Consider the following 20,045-nt stretch of genomic DNA (forward strand, 5'->3'; position numbering starts at 1 on the left):
CTGCAGCTTCTTATATTTTCAGATTTTAAAAAATCAAGGAAAGTGAATTTTGCCAGATATAATAATTTCAGAGATGGGAGGAAATTTTGACATCATCCAACATCCCCATCATTTAACAAAGGAGAAGACTGTGGTTCAGGGAAGCATCCTTATGTTATCCTGGCTGAGTTAGTTTAGCTAACTAGCCACCTCCTTTTCACTTGTGTTGTTTTACTGCTATCCAGAGGTATTTATTAGGGTAACACTTTCTGTGCTACACTGTGTTCTCTAGTCTATTAGGAAGGAAATTGGGTTTTTCATAACAGCTTTTCTAAAATTTTGGTATGTATAAAAAAAAGGCTTGATAATAATTGTAAAAGAGAACAAATCTCACCAGAATATTCATATCCTTTTAAAGCATTTTATTCTTGAGTTTTGCAGTATTTCTTGACGGTAGATTAGAATCGGTATTAACGTCACCGTTATATAGGTGAGGAGAGTGAGGCTCAGTGATGTTCAAAGACTTGCTCAGCATCACGTAGATAATGGTGGTAAAACCAGAAATTTATCTCAGCTTCTCTGAATATAAACCCAGGATCCTTTTCCTTCCTCCTTAGGTATTTCTGCTGTCTGCTACTCACACTGCTTAGAACATGATTAATTTTTTTCATGATATTTGGCCAAAATGTGATAAAATTGTTTTAAAGTTCCACTTTAAAGATTTCAATTTATTGGGGTCCCAGGTGGCTCAGTCGGTTGAACATCCAACTTCAGCTCAGGTCGTGACCTCAGTTCGTAGGTTCAAGCCCCACATCGGGCTGGGCTCTGTGCTGACAGCTCAGAGCCTGGAGCGTGCTTCACATTCTGTATCTCCCTCTCTCTCTGCCCCTCCCCTGCTCAGGCTCCATCTCTCAAAATGAATAAACTTAAAACAAAAATTCAATTTAATAAGAAAAGCTTACCAAACTGTCAAGAAATTAAAAATAAGCCAGCCATTTTGTTTTCTTACATCTATATTCAACTTTAAAGCTAATCTTCCAGCATTTATTGTTACCATCACCATTTTTAGTTCTTAAGAACTCTGATAAATATTCTGTATACCATCTCATTTAATTACACTCCATTATACTGCAAAATGTTATTTCTTTTTGTTTAAGTCCTCGTATATACCCCAACAGAAATACCTCTCTAATTATCATGTGCAAATATCTATCTAACTGCAGATTTAGGCTCTCAAAATTGACAGTAGGTGAAATTTATCTTCCTTATTCTTGTCTTCTCCATTCTTCATCTTTATTTTTTTCCTTTTTTCTTCTATCAAAGTATGACATTAGTGAAAGAATGAATAAAGTTATTTATGGTTATTATGTAAATTACTTCTAATGCTTCCACTGTTACCTTACCCATTAGTAATTATATTCTAAGTGTAGTTTAAGACAAATTAAGTAATCTGCAATGGTGGAATTTTAGGCATTGTTGAGAAAATAGAGTATTTTCCCAAAGCCCTTGTAATATGCCACTTACATAGCTACCAACTTCATTTATTAATATGGCTGGATTTCTGTGGATATTAACTTTATCTTGAAAATGTATTGGTAATTTTTAGTTTCCTACTCTATCATGAACTATAAAATTATCCATGGAAATTTATAGATAGCTTCCGGTTTTTTACTCTCTAAAGAATTATAAAATTATCCCACAGATGCTATTGAATTCAAAAGAGAAGTTCAAGAAAACAGTGGAAAAATAATGAATGGAGTGATTGCTGGGTTGATCTCACTGTTCTTTACATTATAAAATTTGTAAAGTTTTATTCCTTTAAAAACATATGCCCTTGTCACAGATTTAGATCCTTGGGAAAATTATATTTGAAAAGCATATGTATCCCATTTTTCCTAAACAGTGTTTATAGTAGAAAATCTGTCTGGTGCTGTAATATGTCATGTATGCTATATGTACTTTTTCTTGGTTTTACCACTAAATTATTTGGCCATGTTTCTGAGGAAATCACAGTACTTTAAGATACAGTTACAGCCGCAAGTCAAATTATGCCAATGCTGACCTCAGACACTGTGTAGAATAGTATCTTATGTATAAATGCTCCCCTATGTTTTGTTTATTACAAGTAAAATCATCTTCAAATAGCTTTGACATTAAATAAGGGCAAACGTATTAGCATGGGATATTATGCATCATGGGAAACTTCTATTTCAATTTAGATTATTAATGTTCCATGAGAAGAATGGTTACTTATTACTGTTTTAATAGCAGTGAAAGGAAAATACCTTTTGATGATGTGTCCACTTTCTGGTGTGGAAAATATTAGGTGTGTGGAATATAAATATGGCCATTTTTTCTTGGTAATTGATTAAATTATGTATATTATTTGTTATTATTTATGAAGTTGATATTCAAACACAGCTGCAGAACTAAAGCATCCCAGGCCACCATAAAGATGATGACAGAAATCTATATGTCTGGAAGAATATAATAGAAGTCGTAGAAATACTGAAATCTAAAAGTACCTGTATCTAAGAAACTTTTGGCTATGCATATGTCAAGGATTGTTAATTCAAAATTTCTGCTGACTTCAGAGCTATTTAGAAGTGTGGGTTCATGCTTTGCTAGGGTACTGCTATGTGGATCCCATGTCATTTCGTTTATGATCATTAGTATTAGTATTAGAAGATGTACTTTATTATAATTATCACTCTCCTTTAATTAATCTGATTATTCTTTCTCTGTGTTAAATTTTCTCATTTCCTTAAATTTTAGGTAGATAGAAGTATGCAGTCTTACAAACATAGAACACGATTCAGTTTGAAGTAATTTTACAATGTAATTTGTAGAAAACTAGTAACCCTTTTTAGATAACTCCATAACGTTTATGGGATATTTTACACAGGTTTTTAAAGTCTCTGAAATTAAGGCCAGAAGCTGATCAAATGAATTACTTCACTTTCTGTACTATGTATGGTATGAAACACTTTGACAGTCAAAATAGGCATAGAAAACTTCAAAATCCAAGTTTAGGCCTTTGTAAATATTAACATGACCTTCTTTGCACAACTGAGTCAGTTTCTAACTTATATACCAAAGCTGTGTGTTTGATATAAATAGTTTAACAAAATATTAATATGTATATCTCTCTCTTATATAGAGAAATCATATGCTATATACATGTAGCACAGAAACATAGAGTAGTAAAAATCCTGTCCAAAATATTTCAGTGATGTAGTAACATTACTGAACTTAGGCTCAGAAGACTTGCTATTCTGCTACTGTACCTTGTTCTGCTAGCCAAATCATCACTTCTTTTCCTGAGTAAACACTGACTATGGAATTAAGTTGTTATGAATCAGCTTCCTTAGTGACATCTGTATTTTTTTAATGAAATGATAGACTTACAAGTAAGAGATATCTTCTCCTAAATAGTATAAATATTATATTAGAGCTATTGAAAATGGACACATTTCAAAATAACATATTATTTTGGTTGTCCAAGAGTTATTTGGTATTTAGCTTCATACTGCTATTTTTAAATTTAGTGTTTGGGTTAAACGTTATCTCATTTTAAATCTTACTTCCCAGAAAATTTCTCCCCAAGTAAAACGTTGTCTTTATTCAGTATTTATAGATTGAGTTGAAATTTATAACACAGTGTGTTTTTGTTTTTTCAACCAGAAAATGTATGAAAACTGATTTTGCTGGAAATTGGGTATATTTTAGGACCAGGGTATATAAAAGTAGTTATATTAACACATTTCAAGATCCTAGTAAAAGGTACTTACTAATAATCATTACAATTATTTTTAAAGACCTCATGTAATCAGTTACATATTAGTCAATATTTGTGTACTCATACTTTTGGCTATTGAGATATTATAGCTCTTACCTCTTTCCTTCCTCTTACAATCCCTACATATTACAAATCAAAAAAGTTAGATCAAAATCCTTATTGTCAGTTATGTTAGAGGACAGCTATGGGGCTGTAAGTGCTATTCATCCATTCTTTTTGGTATCTGTGGGTATAACTTGAATTCATCTCAAGTTCTTTCGGAAGAGATCTCCACAGGTAGTACCACAATCTACAAGGTAGTAGATGATCTTTATTGGTCAAAACTCTTTTAAATACCATAGAACTACCATTCTATTTTATATGCTTTGCTATCTATTTGAAAAGCTTCTTGGAACATATCTGATGAGCCAGATTCTTTAAAAGCATCAGTTATTCACTGATTTATAATAGAAAAAAAGAACACTGTTAAAAAGGGAAGGCAGGGAGAGGTTTCATATATATTTGTCAACATCAAATTTTATATGTACTACCCAGTTGTAAGCAGCTTCCTTTTTAATTCAAAGTTTTCAGACTTCGTTCTGTAGTACCACAATCAGGAAATTCTATAGTTGCTTTTAAAGAAGCATTTTGCATGGCTCCCGGACCGATTTAATCAGTAGTTTCTTTGTTGTACTAAGTTGGTTATGCAAATTTACATTACTCCACAGAGCTAAAATATTTATGCTAGAACTGACTTGTCGGGATTGAAGATAAACATGAAATTGGAGCTGGAATTTACTCTCAACAACGCCTAGAAAATTGTTGTCAAAATATAGAGACTTTTCAAAGGAGTTTTGCAGACCTGATTGGAATAGATTATAAATAATCAAATCATATTACATTAAAGTTTGACAAAGAAAAAGTGTACTTAGTTTTCTTCCTATGAAAATCAAAATATCATAGTCTTAGAATAGTAGACAAAATAACACCCGTAAGCTACCTGGACTTCAGAGATGTTTACTTTTCTAACTATAGAAAGAACTGTCTCCTCCTCTTTTCTCATACATCATCTTGTTAGAAGAGTCTATTTAAAGTAAACTGTATTTTGGCTTCTAACTCTAGTGTTAGAACTTCAGAATATAAAATCCTTCTGTTAAACATCTGTTATTAGTTTCTATCCTTAGCCCAGGATAGTCTTAAATACGTATTGCACAGTAGTGTCTCAGATACATACATTTTATCAAGAATTTGGAGACAGTATTTTGTCTGAGGAAAAGGTTGTAGTTAATTTGATCCTAGAGAAAGTATTACTGTTGCTAGAGCATTCTGAAAAATTGTTATTAATTTTTAAGTGATTCTGTCTCTTTTAAGAAAAATGTTTTTTTCTGATTTTTACTTACTGGTTGTAGTCTATAGTGACTATATTTGGCTAACTATAGCTTGACAAGATGTATGGAAGAGACAGGACTTTGAATTAAACCCACCATTCAGGTTGGTATAGGTACAGAGAAGAGAGACACTCAAAGAACTATAGCTGGTAATTTGGGGGACGTCCAGGCAGAGCATGATTTCATAGAGATATAACACTAACAGGTGAAAATTCAGGCAGGCAGTTATTTTCAGTGCAGATAACATAAGGGAAAACTCAGTCTTGTAGGTTATCAAAGTCAGGAATGTGAGTGCAAATATGCCCACAGGGGTTGGCTTGGGTTCAGGGACTGTGTTCTTAGTGTTGGAAAATGGCAAGAATAAGGTGGGGTCCTTATGAACAAGGGATAGAACATAATGTATACCAAAAGTGCTTTGTGGACACAAGAATAAGGCAGATTGCAATTCCCACAACTGGAGTACAGATGATAACCAATCTTTAAGAACAACAAAACAGATGGGGCTCCTGGGTGGTCCAGTTGGTTGGTTAGGTATCTGACCACTGATTTTGGCTCAGGTCATGATCTCATGGTCATGGCATTGAGCCCTGCATTGGGCACCACGCTGACTGCAAGGGCCTGCTTGGAATTCTCTCTCCTTCTCTCTCTGCCCCTCCCCCACTCATGCTGGCATGAGTGCACTCTCTCTCTGTCTCAAAAATAAATAAACTTAAAAATTTTTTTCATGTTTTTAATTTTATTTTTGAGAGAGAGAGAGAGAGAGAGCGTGCAGGGGAGGGGCAGAGAGAGAGAAGGAGGCACAGAATCCAAAGCAGGCTCTAGGCTCTGAGCTGTCACCACAGAGCCTGACCTGGGGTTCAAACCCACTGACTGTGAGATCATGACCTGAGCCAAAGTTGGATGCTTAACTGACTGAGCCACCCAGGCACCCCTTAAAATAAATAAATAAACTTTAAAAAAAAGAACAACAAAACAGATGACAGAGGGAGAAGAGAAGAGAGGGAAAAAAACCACAAGAGACTCTTAATGATAGAGAAAAAAACAAGAGTTGACAGTGGGAGGTGGGTGGGAGAAGGACTGGATACGTGATGGGTGCTAAGGAGGACACTTGTGATAAGCACTGGGTATTGTATATAAGTGATGGATCACTGAATTCTACTCCTGAAACCAATATTGCACTGTATGTTAACTAAGTAAAATTTAAATTAAAAAAAAAACAAACGGGGAAAACAAAAGAACAAAGTACGAACATGAATGAGAATTGAGGCCCAGATCATCACTAGGATAACCATAAGTCTGACTTGATGTTCAGTTTCTGAGAATTGGGCTAGAACTCCTTAAATTCCTACCAAAGTTTAAAATTAGTTTTAGCCAACAAGACATGGTCAACCCTTGAAATGTGGATCAAATTGTCCTACCTGTGATGAAAAGGAAGGTGAAAAGAAAGGGGAAAAGACGTATCTTCACAGAGTACTTAACATTCTAGCCTTTTCCTATAGTAAGTGTGCTTTATTTTTGAACGATTTAAAAATATCATGATTTCATGGTAATAATTATTCATGTGTAGACTGTGTAGAATTAACTACCAGGTTTTATTTTATTGTTTCTAATCCTAGACAAATTAGTTTGATCTTCTCTTTTCAATGCTTAGTCTTGGGAAAAGTTGAATTTCTGTTTTTGTTGGTAATGTCTATTTAGTGTATATGTCTTTATAGTATTCTTATTTATCTTTACTTCAGATTGAATATGTTGTTTCTGAACCATTGTTTTCTGAAAAGAACAAAGTATGTTCATAGTTAACTGTGGCCTTTAACAAAAAAATTTTGCATTGCTTATATTTTTTTTAATTCCATAAATGTAGTCATTAGTATTTTATGGTTATTTTGGTTCCCATATTTTCCTAATTATTTTGTATGCAGTATTTTTCCAATTTCTTTGTAGAACTATGGAAATAATCATTTTACTAGATTGTGTAAGCTGTAAGTTTCCCACTGTTTTAAGATATTTAGATATACTATCAAGTATAGTACCTACACTCTAAAATATTAACACCACACATACATGCAAGCATACTAAGTCTAAAATAGTTCTTAGTGTTTGATCACTACCATGTTTGATAACAATACCATTGTTAGACCCAGGCAAGAGAGAAACTTGATCTGGGCTCTGCACTTTTGAGGACCCTGTACATCACAAAGAAAGTAAATGTATTAAAAACAAAACAAAACAAAACACATGAGTGGCTCTGTCACTCAGCACCCAGCAGTTAGCATTGGAGCAATATGACCAATCATCCTAGACCATCACTCTTGTTACTATGTATTATCTATTACTATATAACATGTTACTCCAAATTAGTGGTTTGAAATAACAATTATATATTTAAATATGTATTATTTTTCAGAGTTTCTGTGGACTGGGAATTTGGGAATGCTTTATTTGAGTGGGTCTAGCTTAGGGTTTCCCATGAGGTTACAGTTAAGATTTGGGGCAAGACTACTGTCATCTGAAGGCTTGACTGGGGCTGGGGGATCTGCTTTTAAGGTGGCTTACTTGCTGGCCAGCCACATAGTGCTAGTTGCTGGAAGATCTCATTTCCTCTCCATAGGGACCTCTCCACATGGCAACTTGAGTGTCCTCAGGACATGGTTGTTGGCTTGCACCAAAATAAAGTGGTCCATGAGAGCAAGGTGGAATGTGTAGTGCCTTTTATGACCTAACCTCAGAAGTCACACTGTACATCTATATTCTGTTGGCCATGTGGGCCAGCCATGATTCCAAATGGGAGGGGACTACACAAAGGCATTAATATCAGGAAGTGAGAATCATGGTGGTCCATCTTTGAAGCTGTTTAGTGTCTTCAGGCCTCAGAGAAATTCTTCTCCATTTCTGTGGCCTATAATCTCATGTGTGAATGCCATGAAATTAGTAGGTGGTCCACTGCCAAAATTAGAGACAGAAAATGCTCAAGATTGTGGAGAGGATTTGAGCCGGCCATCGAAGCACCTTGGTAAAAGGAAAGATGAGGGGCGCCTGGGTAGCTCAGTCAGTTAAGCGTCCGACTTCAGCTCAGGTCATGATCGCATGGTTTGTGAGTTTGAGCCCCACGTTGGGCTCTGTGCTGACAGCTCAGAGCCTGGAACCTGCTTTGGATTCTATGTCTCCCTCTCTCTGTGCCCCTCCTCTGCTTGTGCTCTGTCTCTCTCAAAAATAAATAAACATTAAAAAAATTTTTTTAAAAAGGAAAGATGAATTAATTAGCTTAGCTAATTCTCCTTTCAGTATGAATGCAATAGAATCCTGTATAATGAAGTACTGTTTCCTGATAATGCAGACTTCTGTTTTCTTCTTTCTTTTTATGTTATGATTTATGGTTTCAGAGGTAATAACATTAGTGCAGTATTTGCAACAGCTACACTTAGAGACTGAAATATTTTAAATTATTAAGCAATTCATATTACTCTTAAATTTGCATTTCATAACTATAGACACAAATTTCATGAAACATAATAAAAATTCTTTACATTAGCAAGTAGATGAATATGAAATGCTAGAATGAAGTTTTTAAAATATAGATATTTAATTAGATTAAATTTTTAAAATGTTAAGTGAATATAAAATTTTAATTTAACTAATATTGATAGTAATTATAATTTGCAATAGAAAATAAAAAGCCATATAAAGTCTTCAGAGATGTGATCTATTTAAGTTTTTAAAATCTAGAAACAATGCAAATAGTCTTATATTGAACAATACCATTTAGTAAAATTTGCAAATTGGACTTTATACATTCTCTATTTAAAGATTTAATTACCAATTTTATTAGCTTTCTATTGCTGCATAACAAATATCACAAGCTTGGTGGCTTAAAACAGCACCCATTTATTTCCTCACAGTTCTCTGGGGTAGGGAGTCCAGGTACTACTTAACCCAGTCTTCTGCTCAGGGTCTCAAGGCTGTAATCAAAGTGTCAGCTGGCTGCAAGATCATCTGGAGGCTTGTCTTGGGGAGAGTTCACTTCCAGCCTCATTCAGGTTGTGAGAAGACTTCATTTCTTTAAAGATGTGGAATTGAATGCCCTGGATTTTTGCTGGCTCTTGGGTATAGGCCACCCTCAGGTCCTATGGAGTGTCCACGGTTCCTAGAGTTCATTCACAATTCCCTGCCATGTGGGCATCTCCAACACAGCTGCTTACTCTATCAAGCTCACAAGGGAAGTTTTTAGTTCCGGGCTGCTAAGATGGAGTCTTATATAGTAGAACATAATCACATCCGTGACATCCCACCAGCGGTGCTGCACTCTATTGGTTAGAGTAAGCAAATCATAGTCCGACCCACACTCAGAGGGTGGGTATCATATAAAGCATTGGAATCATTGGATGTCACCTTAAAGTCTGTCCACTATATTGACCAAACTGGAAATAAGCAAGAAAATTTTTCACAACTTGAAGAAATCAAATGAATTTCCTGGAATGTCATATTCTTTATAAAATAAAATTTTATAACTGACGAAAACAATGAAAATGGAAAAAATGGAAAAAAAAGAGAATTATACACAACACAGAAGGAGCAGTGCAACTCTGGCTTGCCCATTAGTAGACAGTTATTACGTTGATGAAATTGGCAAATGGGACAAGAAAGGGAAAAACTCAAGCTTCCCTATGGACAATAATCCTGGAAAATGGTTATTAAATCCTTTGGCAGTGTGAATATATTTCTAGGGAAGCACAATTTGATTTAAATTAATGGTTATAATTTTCCACTAGGTAAATATGAAAGAAAATCTAGTATTGCATTTTATAACAAATTCTTTCCAGTGGAGAAAGAAACTGTAGAAACTATCTTTTGTATTTTAAGTTCAAAGACAAAGTGTTTTGTCACTATTGTTCCATGTTTCACTATGAGTCTTTTAAGATAGGTTTTTGACAATGAAGATTTGTGCCTGCAAACTTTTAGGTTCCTAATTTAAGGAATACAGAACCTCTCCTGGATTAAAAAAAAAAATCATGCATGTAATTGATAAATTCCATGCAAAATACAACTGATAAAAAGGAAACAATGGCATTTTTAACAACATAAAACATTGGCATGATGTTTTTTAAAATAAAATGTCCAGTACATAGCCAAATATAATTATGTTTTTTTTTTGTGGTATTAGCTGTGCTGTATTTCATTAAACAGGAAAGTGTGTCTAGATTTAATAGGAATTATTTTGGAAATTGATGAAACAATGGTCAACATGTACAAAGGACTAAAAATAATAAAACAAATGATCTCTGTCTAGACTAGAGAATTAAGAATGAAGTGATACATTTAATGGGTAGTGAAGTGAGAGGAGAAATGGTACATAAAAATTTTAAAAGTAGATATCACGCAGTTTAATTAAATTGTTTCAGGGGCAAAGTCAAGTTGAACACCTAATATTTATTATATATTTTGTTGAACTACCAGGAGAATAGGTAGTTGAAATTAATAAGTAATTTATTATTTATTATGTTAGTGCAGGTTTTGTTCTAAGTGAAGAATTGATCTCCCCCCTTTCCCCTCCTGGGGCGTAAAAATCACTAGTTTTATGGAAAGCTGAACTGGAGAGCAGCTCCTCCTACTGGATGAGGATGGGCCAATCAGTCCCAGAGAGCAATCCTGAGTGAGTCCCCAAGGATGGTTTCTCTATGCTCCTTGTTCAGATTGTGTCTTCATTTTTTGTGAAAAACTGTTGAGATCTAATTCACATGCCATAATATTCACCTTTTTAAAATGTACAATTCAGTGCTTGTTGTTATATTGACAGAGTAATGTAGCTGTCAGACTAGTTTTAGAATCTTTTCTTCACCCAGAGAGAAACCCTGTACTTGCTAGGAGTCACTGCCCAATTCTCCCTGCACCACCAGCCTTAGGCAACTACTAATCTGTTTTCTATGTCTGTGGATTTGCCTGTTCTGGATGCTTCACATTCATGGAATCATGCAAAATGTGCCCCAGTCTTTATTATTTCACTGAGCTTTCTGAAAAAACCTACTTATGATCTTTCTAAAAAATCAATCATCTCTTCTGTTTCAGATTCATTACAGAATTTTTCCTCTACTTTTTCCATTACCTGTACATCATAAATACTTTGAAATGTCATTATTAGCTCATACCGAATAGTATGATGTATTGCCGATATGTGAGCTTGTTGACAACAGAATCTGACTTCCAAGGACAAGGAAAGCAAAATGCCTGCCTGAACTTCAACTGACTTTGAAGAGGTTATGGCTACACTATGTTTGACTATGCAGATGGTTTTTGCATTATCCTCTGATTACAGAATAAGAAAAACTGCTTCTAGTATGAGTTAATTATGTTTTAGAAATATCATACTTTTTTTTCCATTGCTAAACTGTCTTTTAAATTTTGTGCATTCATGTGTGTACTAGTGAACCAGTGATTTTGGCAATCTATTAAATAGATATTTAATAAGTGGCTTGCCTAATAAAGAGATTATAAGACTTTAATAATGTACTTCAATTTTTGTTAGGCTTATAACAAATTTAAAAATGAATGTTATTAAAATGTTGATTATAATAAATCCTACAAATCATTTTGCAAAGTAGTCTTCAAACAGAGAGCTTTAAAGTTGATAAGTCTAGTGGCAAATCTTCACAGAAAAATTTTAGTATCAAAGTAAAAGTAACTGAGAGATTGAGTTATTTTACAAAAGACTATGTAATAAGAAAGTGTGTCACTTTACTATCCTTCATAGTTTTACAACATAGAATCCTTCCTCAGCAGGCATTGAGGAAGTTTGATTTTCAGTGGCACCGCATTTTATGGTTGCAGTATATATGTGCAGTATGGCTTTCCCCAATAATACAGTACAGTACTGAGATGGTATTTTTTTTACCTGTTTATCGTATCTTGAAATGATGAGCTAAAGTATTCAGTATAGAATAGAAGAAAAAACGTGACTCTGCGTTCAGACTTTCTCCACTCAAATCTCAGTCCTGCTCATCACTAGCGAGTACAAGTGACTTAAGCTCTTTGTGCTCCAGTTTTCTCAAATGCAAAATGAGGATATTAATGTTCATTAATTTGATCTGTTATGAAGATAAAATGAAGTAGTGTGTGTATACTAAACTGTTTAAAGCCCTTAGCACATGGTAAATGTGCTATGTACATACTTAAATAACATTAGTCATTTTATTCTTTATGATGTGCATGTAGGACCAGCATGAAATAGTGGAGAGAACTAATGGATTGGTCAGGAAGAAATCTTTTTTTTTTTTTTTTAAATATGGAAGTTCTTGATGTTTTTATTTTTATTATTTTTTTATTTTTTTTATTTTTTTTCAGGAAGAAATCTTTATGTTCCCTCTCATTCAGTGATTCTTTATATAATAATGAACAAATGTATATTTTCTCAAATTTAGTTTTCTGTATATATTACATGACATCTAAAATAATTTTTGCAAATCATAGAAATAGTATACTTAACAAAATCAATGAAGTATTATGCAAAACAAATGTAAGTTTTTTTGCACTACAATTTAAAAGTTAGGAAATAAATATTTCCTATTAGTAAATTCCTTAGCAGTAAACAGAACAAAAATGAATTCTTTATCTATGTTGGCTTTAATAGCATTTCTTCTTTTTTCCCTGGTCCAGGGTTTTCCAGGTGACTTTGGAGACAGAGGCCCTGCTGGCCCTGATGGCAGTCCTGTGAGTACACTGTGATGGTCCAGCCTTGCAATCTGACATCACTCAGATGCACCAGCACCTACATTTGCCATCCTCACTATGACATTCACATAAGCAGCATTGGCCAGAAAGCTTTGATACCTCTGTGCACATTACAGTTTGTAATTTTTCATTGTGGGAAATAAAACAAAAATGTTCTGAGTAAATTCTGTCTTGGGATATAATCATCAAAATTAATTATTGTGGCCATGTTAAATGTAACTGCTTAAGTAAAATATTAGAAATATATGAACACAAGACATATTTTGGGGGTGAGGAGAAGTCTTTCATGTACATGAATGTACCAACAAGCCTCATGTAAAAATTGTGCTCTCAGTGATTGCTTTTTGACTCAAATCTGTCATTGATCTACCTGACTTTTATGTATCTATTTATAGAGAAATCTTCTCCTTTGGGATTTTTCAGCTATTATTTTCAGGTTAGGGGGTTACCATTCTATAATTAATTATATTGTCAAAGAATGGTGATGGGCTGTCGTTTTTTTATGCTAGGTAGAAAAATCTAAACTTTTTTGCTCTCAAAGAGCATCTAGCAAATACCTCCCAATCTATTCCATGAACATACTCTTTTAACAAGATTTTAAGGTGAATAAGAGTCAACCACTAAGTCCGTTTAGCCTAAATTGAGAATAGTTCCTATATTTAGGTATTTATACTTAAAGTGTTAGAAAATATTTCTTTTTAATTTGCTTTTCTAAATTATGACTTTATTAGCTTATTCAGTTAATTTAGTCAAAGTTTTAGTTGTTGTGAGGCTTGGCAGATAAGAGTAGAACTGATCTCCAAAGAAATTGCTAAAAACCTGAATGATATTTTAAGTAGAATGTTTACCATCTTTTTCTTGCCCTTGATTCTGGGGAACTTTTCATTTCAAGAGTAATAAAGTAAGCATTATGGGGGCACCTAGGTGGCTCAGTTATTTAAGCATCCGACTCTCTAGTTCAGCTTAGGTCATGATCTCACGGTTTTGTGAGTTCAAGCCCCATGTCAGGCTCTGCTCTGACAGCACAGAGCCTGCTTGGGATTCTCTCTCTTTCTCTCTCTCTCTATCTCTCTGCCCCTCTCCCACTCACACTGTCTCTGTCTCTAAATAAATAAATAAATAAATAAATAAATAAATAAAATAGAAAATAAAGTAAGCATTATTTACTTTTCTCTTTAATACCATTTATGTACTTGCATAACTACTGTGAAGCCATCTTATTTAATTTTTTTGTCAGTCCATTCAGTATACATGAAGTTTGTTAGGGTTGGACTTCTACCATATATAAAATGTGTCTTTTTGAAATCTACTCTTTATTTAAATATAATGCTTCTTGAAGAGCATTTTCAGGCTTTAATATCTTTAACATAGGATTTTTTGTTTATTCGTTCATAATTCTTTATATTTTATACTGTGCCTTAATTTCAAAACAACTTGCAAAGGCAGGTGCTGTTCTTGTACTCTGTATCATCATTACTTTGTAAATGATGTAACACTGACATGGAGTGGGTTAGGAATTACCATAAGGACTGTAATGACAAGTCCAAAAGACCATCACAAATCAACTGGAAAAATTAATATTGATTTAAAATCTCACTTGTTATATGCATAATTAATGGTATTGGTAACTTCTTATATTTGTGAGAAATTTTTCAAAACCTTTTATGCATTATGACAGTTTTCATTGTGATTTAAAACAGTGAGAGCAAATGTTATTTTCCTATTTTGTAAATGAGAAAACTGAAGTGTAGAGAATCTAAATATTGTACTTCAAGAGTGGAGAGTGTTTTAAACTATCTGAAAATGTTCTTCTAACTCTATATGCTGACCACCTATCCTTTTATACAATATACAGGCTGGTTATGTCTATAATGCTGACTATTTATGGGTTTTACTTCCTTTATTAGCGACATAAAAGACATCAAACAATCTATATCCTAGGCTAGGTCATAGTCCTGGCATCCAAAAGCATGGAGCCAAGGGCATTTTTGAAGAACATAAACGTCCACCAGAGATTTGCACTTCTTAGAAGGATACAGAAGAGTAGGGAAGAATCAGAAGTTAGCTGTAGAAGAGGGTAAAATTTTATTTTTTTTCCTAAAAGTTTTTGTCTTTAGAAAACACTCTTCATAGTCTGGAATCATATTTAACCAACTTTGCACATTTCTTTTATATAGGGACTTGTAGGTAGCATTGGCCCTCCAGGATTTCCTGGGCTTAGAGTGAGTATCAACTATTATCATTCTTATAAAATATTGTGTTTATATTTGTTAGATGCATTTTAAAATCTTTAGAAAAATGAGATGCTGTGGTGTCATTGCTGGATATGAGACTTGCGCAAATGTGTTTTCCCACCTGATGTGCAAATTAGACCAGTAGTCTGAATCAAAAAATTAAACACTATCATAACCTACAATAACAAATTTCTACAGATTTATGTGTACACATGTACATTAATAGGTAACTTAAGACTCAGTTTCTTCAAATGCATGACATAGAACAGCCACTTCTCTCCTTTGAAATAGTCTTTCATACCATCTGGTCTGGATAGATACAGATGGGTCTAAATACCATACCACACCACATCACAGCACATGGTAACTATAGACTTTATTTTTGGAATAAAATTGAATAAATGGTTAGGAAACGTCCTGAACAAAAGGTAGTAGTTGTACTTTATTAATGCTGCTAAACATATTAATGCCCAATTTATTTATTATACTAATAATATAAGTGACTATATTATTTGTCCATGTAATCAGTTTAATTCAGTGAATTTAACTCTGAGTTTCACTGGAGTTTCTGATGTAGGCAAAGTACAGTTTAGTAAAAGCAATTCTATGAAGGCCAAAGCAATGTACTCCAGATAGTTACCTGATAAAGTTTATTCACTGAAGCAAACAGACTGCTATTAGACTGCTATTTCTGCTGTGTCTTCATAAATATATTTCTGTCAGTCAAGCTTATGGTTCATGACAGCGATATAAATTGCAGATATTTTATATAAATTTAGAACCATGTAGCTTAACATCCAGCTGAGCTAAAGGCATGTTTGACACACTTTTATGAACTGTAAGTAGCCTAATGAAAATAGAATCTTAAAAGTAAACTATGTATCCATATAAAAATAGGAAATATATCCATATAAAAATAGGAAATAACCATGAGCAGAGGTAAGATTTTCCATAAAAATCAACTTAGAGCTTGCTTTAACACGTGAAGTAGGTAATTAAGACTCCAGAGTTTTATGCCATAAATTACAGCCACAATTATTTTTAGCTTGAACTTGAACACAGGTCTTCTGACTCTACATTTAAATTCCCACACACACCCCACCCCTGACCAACCTAACTACCCAAAGGCAGAAGGTGACAACTTGACCAAAGGAATAAATCAGGAATTCAGTTATTGGAACTATAGAAAAAATCAGCATAATAAGTTTTAACTCACCATTTGGGGCTGGAAACAGTAGAGAATTAAGAGTCAGAGAACCTGAGTTAAGTCTATAACATTTAAACTTTTCTTTTACATGATACTATTAGTATAATAATAAAATCAGCAATAATATCTCACTTTTATTTAGTATTTTCCATGTGCTAGTCTTAATGTTAGGTCATTTAACTCTCAGAATAAGCCAAGACTACTCAGGTTCTGAGTGTTAGGCCTAGATTTGAAGCCAGGTGATCCAAATCCAGAGTCCAAAATCCTACCCGTGTGCTACACCGCCTCCTTAAAACTTATATCACCTTAAAATGAATGCCATTTATCTTAAGAGTTTTCTTTAGGCTTCATGAGAAGCTCTATGTGAAGGTAAAATACAAAGGACTAATTTTTATTCCTCGGAACTTAGAATAGGATCAAACCCCTAGGTGGTAGTCAGTGGCCTTCCCAATGGGGAGAGAAAGGAAGCTGGGGAAGGGAGTTGGATTCCAAAGATACTCTTTCTGCATTCTTCCGTTAACCTATCAGTTGGTTAGCTCACATGCTTCTGCTTTTGCTGAAGTTTAAGACCAAAATTCTTAGCATGTCCAGACTATCTTGGTTCTCATCTGCACCCTGAGAACATACTTTGTATACCGGCAAAATTGTTTATTCTCAGATGCCATGCAGCCTTCCTATGATATGGCCTTTGCACTTGTCTGCCGGAAACACTTTCCTCTCCTTTTGCATCTAACACTGAACTCTTACTCATTTTTCAGTTCCAGGACTTAGCACAGTTCTAACACATAATAGTGCTTAGTAAAAATGACTGTGTGTTTTTGTTTTTGTTTTTGTTTTGTCCTTTCTCTTTCTCAATTTACCCTTTGGTAGATGGGAAGAGATCCTGGAGAAGAGAAAATGGCTGATGATACTAACAGTCATCTTTGTAATCCTCATCTCTACATTGATATGGATAGTACTTTATACTTTTCACACACATATCTCATTTGTTCTTCCATGAGATGAAAAGTAGATAAAGCAGGTATTTCTACCTCCATTTTAAATTTATTAAATTTTTTAATCCACATAATGTGAGCATCTACTATGTATCAAATGCTGAACTAGATTTTTGCTAGGCCTAAAACTACAAACAAGATTTCCATTTTTAGCAACATTATAATATAGTGGAATAGAAGGAAAAATAAGCAATGTCATATAATGTGATCACTGCCATCATGGACTAAAAACCAGTGAGAAAGGAGCAATTTATGTTATCTTGAGAGAGGAGTCTTCGCAAAAGAGATGTGTTTTAACCGTATCTTGAAATTTGTGCATGAGTGGAATGGAGTAGAAACAGGAAAAGGGCTCTTTAAGCAGAAGAATCCTTAAATGCACAAAAGAAGTGGAAAAAATGAAATGTTTGGGAAATGCAAAGAGGAGTTGGAGGATTGCAGCCTAAGAAGTATGGAGGGATAGGAGCAGAATGGAAGGAGCTGAGGTTTTGGAGATAATTGGGAAAGATGATACAGAACCTTTATGTTTCAGAATAAACAGTTTGCTCACCCAGTTTATCTGCAAGCCTACATCTGCTTGTTTTCATACAGGAAGTATAGTTTCCGACAAGAGATAATATAGCTTTCTCTAAGTGACGTTTTCCATGCAACTGGTTGTCATTGTCATTTGCTTTCTTAACCTGTGAGTGAGTGTGGGTGGGTGTGGTTGCAGTCTTCCCTACACTGTGCTCACTCATATGAGCTCTAATTGGCTAGAGGCTGCTGGTTTTATTTGAAGAGCCTATCCTTAAGCTCTCTTTCTTTGACTCACTTTGACTTGAAAGTTCTTTATTATTTCTGGCTCTGTGGGAGGCTCTTCTCCCTTTGGTGCTATATCCCAGACAGCTAAGCTGCCATACGTGGAAGTATTTCTCCTGTCCGCTCCATCTTCTCATGGAAAAGGAGTATGGTAGGGAGAGGGTGCTGAAGGCCTTCAGATTTTCCTTGTGGAACTGAAAACTGCTCTTAGCCTGTCATGGGTTGCTTTCAGAAAGCCATCGTTTTTCAGGACTAGGAATTTCCACACAACTTGTAACATACCACAAAATGTTTGATGTCTCTTGGAGGTTTCTACATCCATACCATTTTACTTTTTAATTCTCTATTTTGCTAAATCTTCTATAACATATATGTACTTTGATATTTTTCAACACTTACTATTTTGTGATTTCTCTTTTAGAGTCACTAAAAAGTAAAATAGTAGATTATGCATACAAAGTACATTCATCTGAAGATACTAGACTCCACACAGTGATATATTTACTGAAACAAAGTTAATAATATTATTGCCTATAAAAAAAAACAGCAGGATGAAAAAGAAGTATTTGTTTATTTGCTTATATTTTTCCATACCTTCATAGATTATTGCTGCATAATTTCCAAACAGAAATGTTTATTGTATTTTTTGAAACTCTCATAATTTTTAAAGCTATGAACTTTGCATAAACTAGCCACTGTAATTATAAGAACAATTGTTCCTACTGACAGAATTTGTCAGGGATGTATTAATATTGCATATCTGTTTATTAAGTTGGAAAGTATTACTCCTTACTTCTCACAGTCTCATATATTTCAGGATTAAACATGTTGGAAATAATTTATCTTAGTTATATTTCACAGACTTTCGGAGTCACTTAGAAGTAAAGATGTCATATTTTCCATTCTGAAATTTGTATTCTATAAATGTAGACTATTAGAAATGCTCTTTGGTGTTGGGAGATAGAGCTCTAGAATCACTGTTTTAGTTTTTTTTTTTTTACTCAAGTATAATTGACATAGAGTGTTATATTAGTTTCAAGCATACAATATAATGATTCAGCAATTCTATACATTATTCAGTGCTCATCATAAATGTACTCTTAATCCCTTTTATCTATTTCAGCCATCCCCCCACCCACCTCCCCTCTAGCAACCACCAGTTTGTTATCTGTATTTATGAGTCTGTTTTTTGTTTGTCTCTTTTTTTTCTGTGTTCATTTGTTTTGTTTTTTAAATCCCATGTATGAGTGAAATCATATGGCATTTGACTTTCTTTATTTTACTTAGGATTTTACCCTAGAGTAAAAGGTCCATCCATGGGTGTTACAAGTAGCAAGATCTCAGTCTTTTTAGTGGCTGAGTAATATTCCATTACATATATATATATATATATAATATATTATACATATAATATGTATTTTTATATGTATAATATATAATATATATATTATACATTTATTATATATAATATGTGGACATCTATGTCCATCTATGGATGGACACTTGGGTTGCTTCCATATTTTGGCTCTTGTAAGTAATGCTGCAATAATCATAGGGTACATGTATCTTTTTGAATTAGTGTTTTCCTTTTCTTTGGATAAATACCAGTAGTAGAATTCTGGATCATACGGTAATTCTACTTTCAATTTTTTGAGGAACCTCCGTACTCTTTTCCACGGTGGCTGTACCCATTTGCATTTCTGCCACTGTGCACAAGCGTTCCTTTTTCTCTACATCCCCTCCAGCACTTGTTATTTCTTTTTTATTCTGGCTATTCTGACAGGTCCTTCAGTATTCATCCCACACTTTATTTCACATCTGTTGTGTGTCAGTTATATGTTGGAACTGGAAAATAAAAAAATCAATAAAACGTGCTTCTGCTTCCATAGAATGCTCAGACTAGAAAGACGGGGGGGGGGGGAAGTATATAGTGCAGTATATTGCTAGTTC

General features: G+C 34.0%; 1 protein-coding gene across 1 annotated transcript in view; it reads left to right on the forward strand.

The window, feature by feature from the left end:
- Positions 1 to 20,045, forward strand: part of COL24A1 (collagen type XXIV alpha 1 chain) — a 390,296-nt gene that overhangs the window by 90,219 nt on the left and 280,032 nt on the right. Inside the window, exons 13-14 of the mRNA XM_049618486.1 lie at positions 12,790 to 12,843; positions 15,042 to 15,086. Of these exons, the coding sequence (XP_049474443.1) occupies positions 12,790 to 12,843; positions 15,042 to 15,086 (99 nt within the window). The remainder of the gene's footprint in view (positions 1 to 12,789; positions 12,844 to 15,041; positions 15,087 to 20,045) is intronic.

Source organism: Panthera uncia, assembly GCF_023721935.1.
Source record: "Panthera uncia isolate 11264 chromosome C1 unlocalized genomic scaffold, Puncia_PCG_1.0 HiC_scaffold_4, whole genome shotgun sequence".
Lineage (NCBI taxonomy): Eukaryota > Metazoa > Chordata > Mammalia > Carnivora > Felidae > Panthera > Panthera uncia.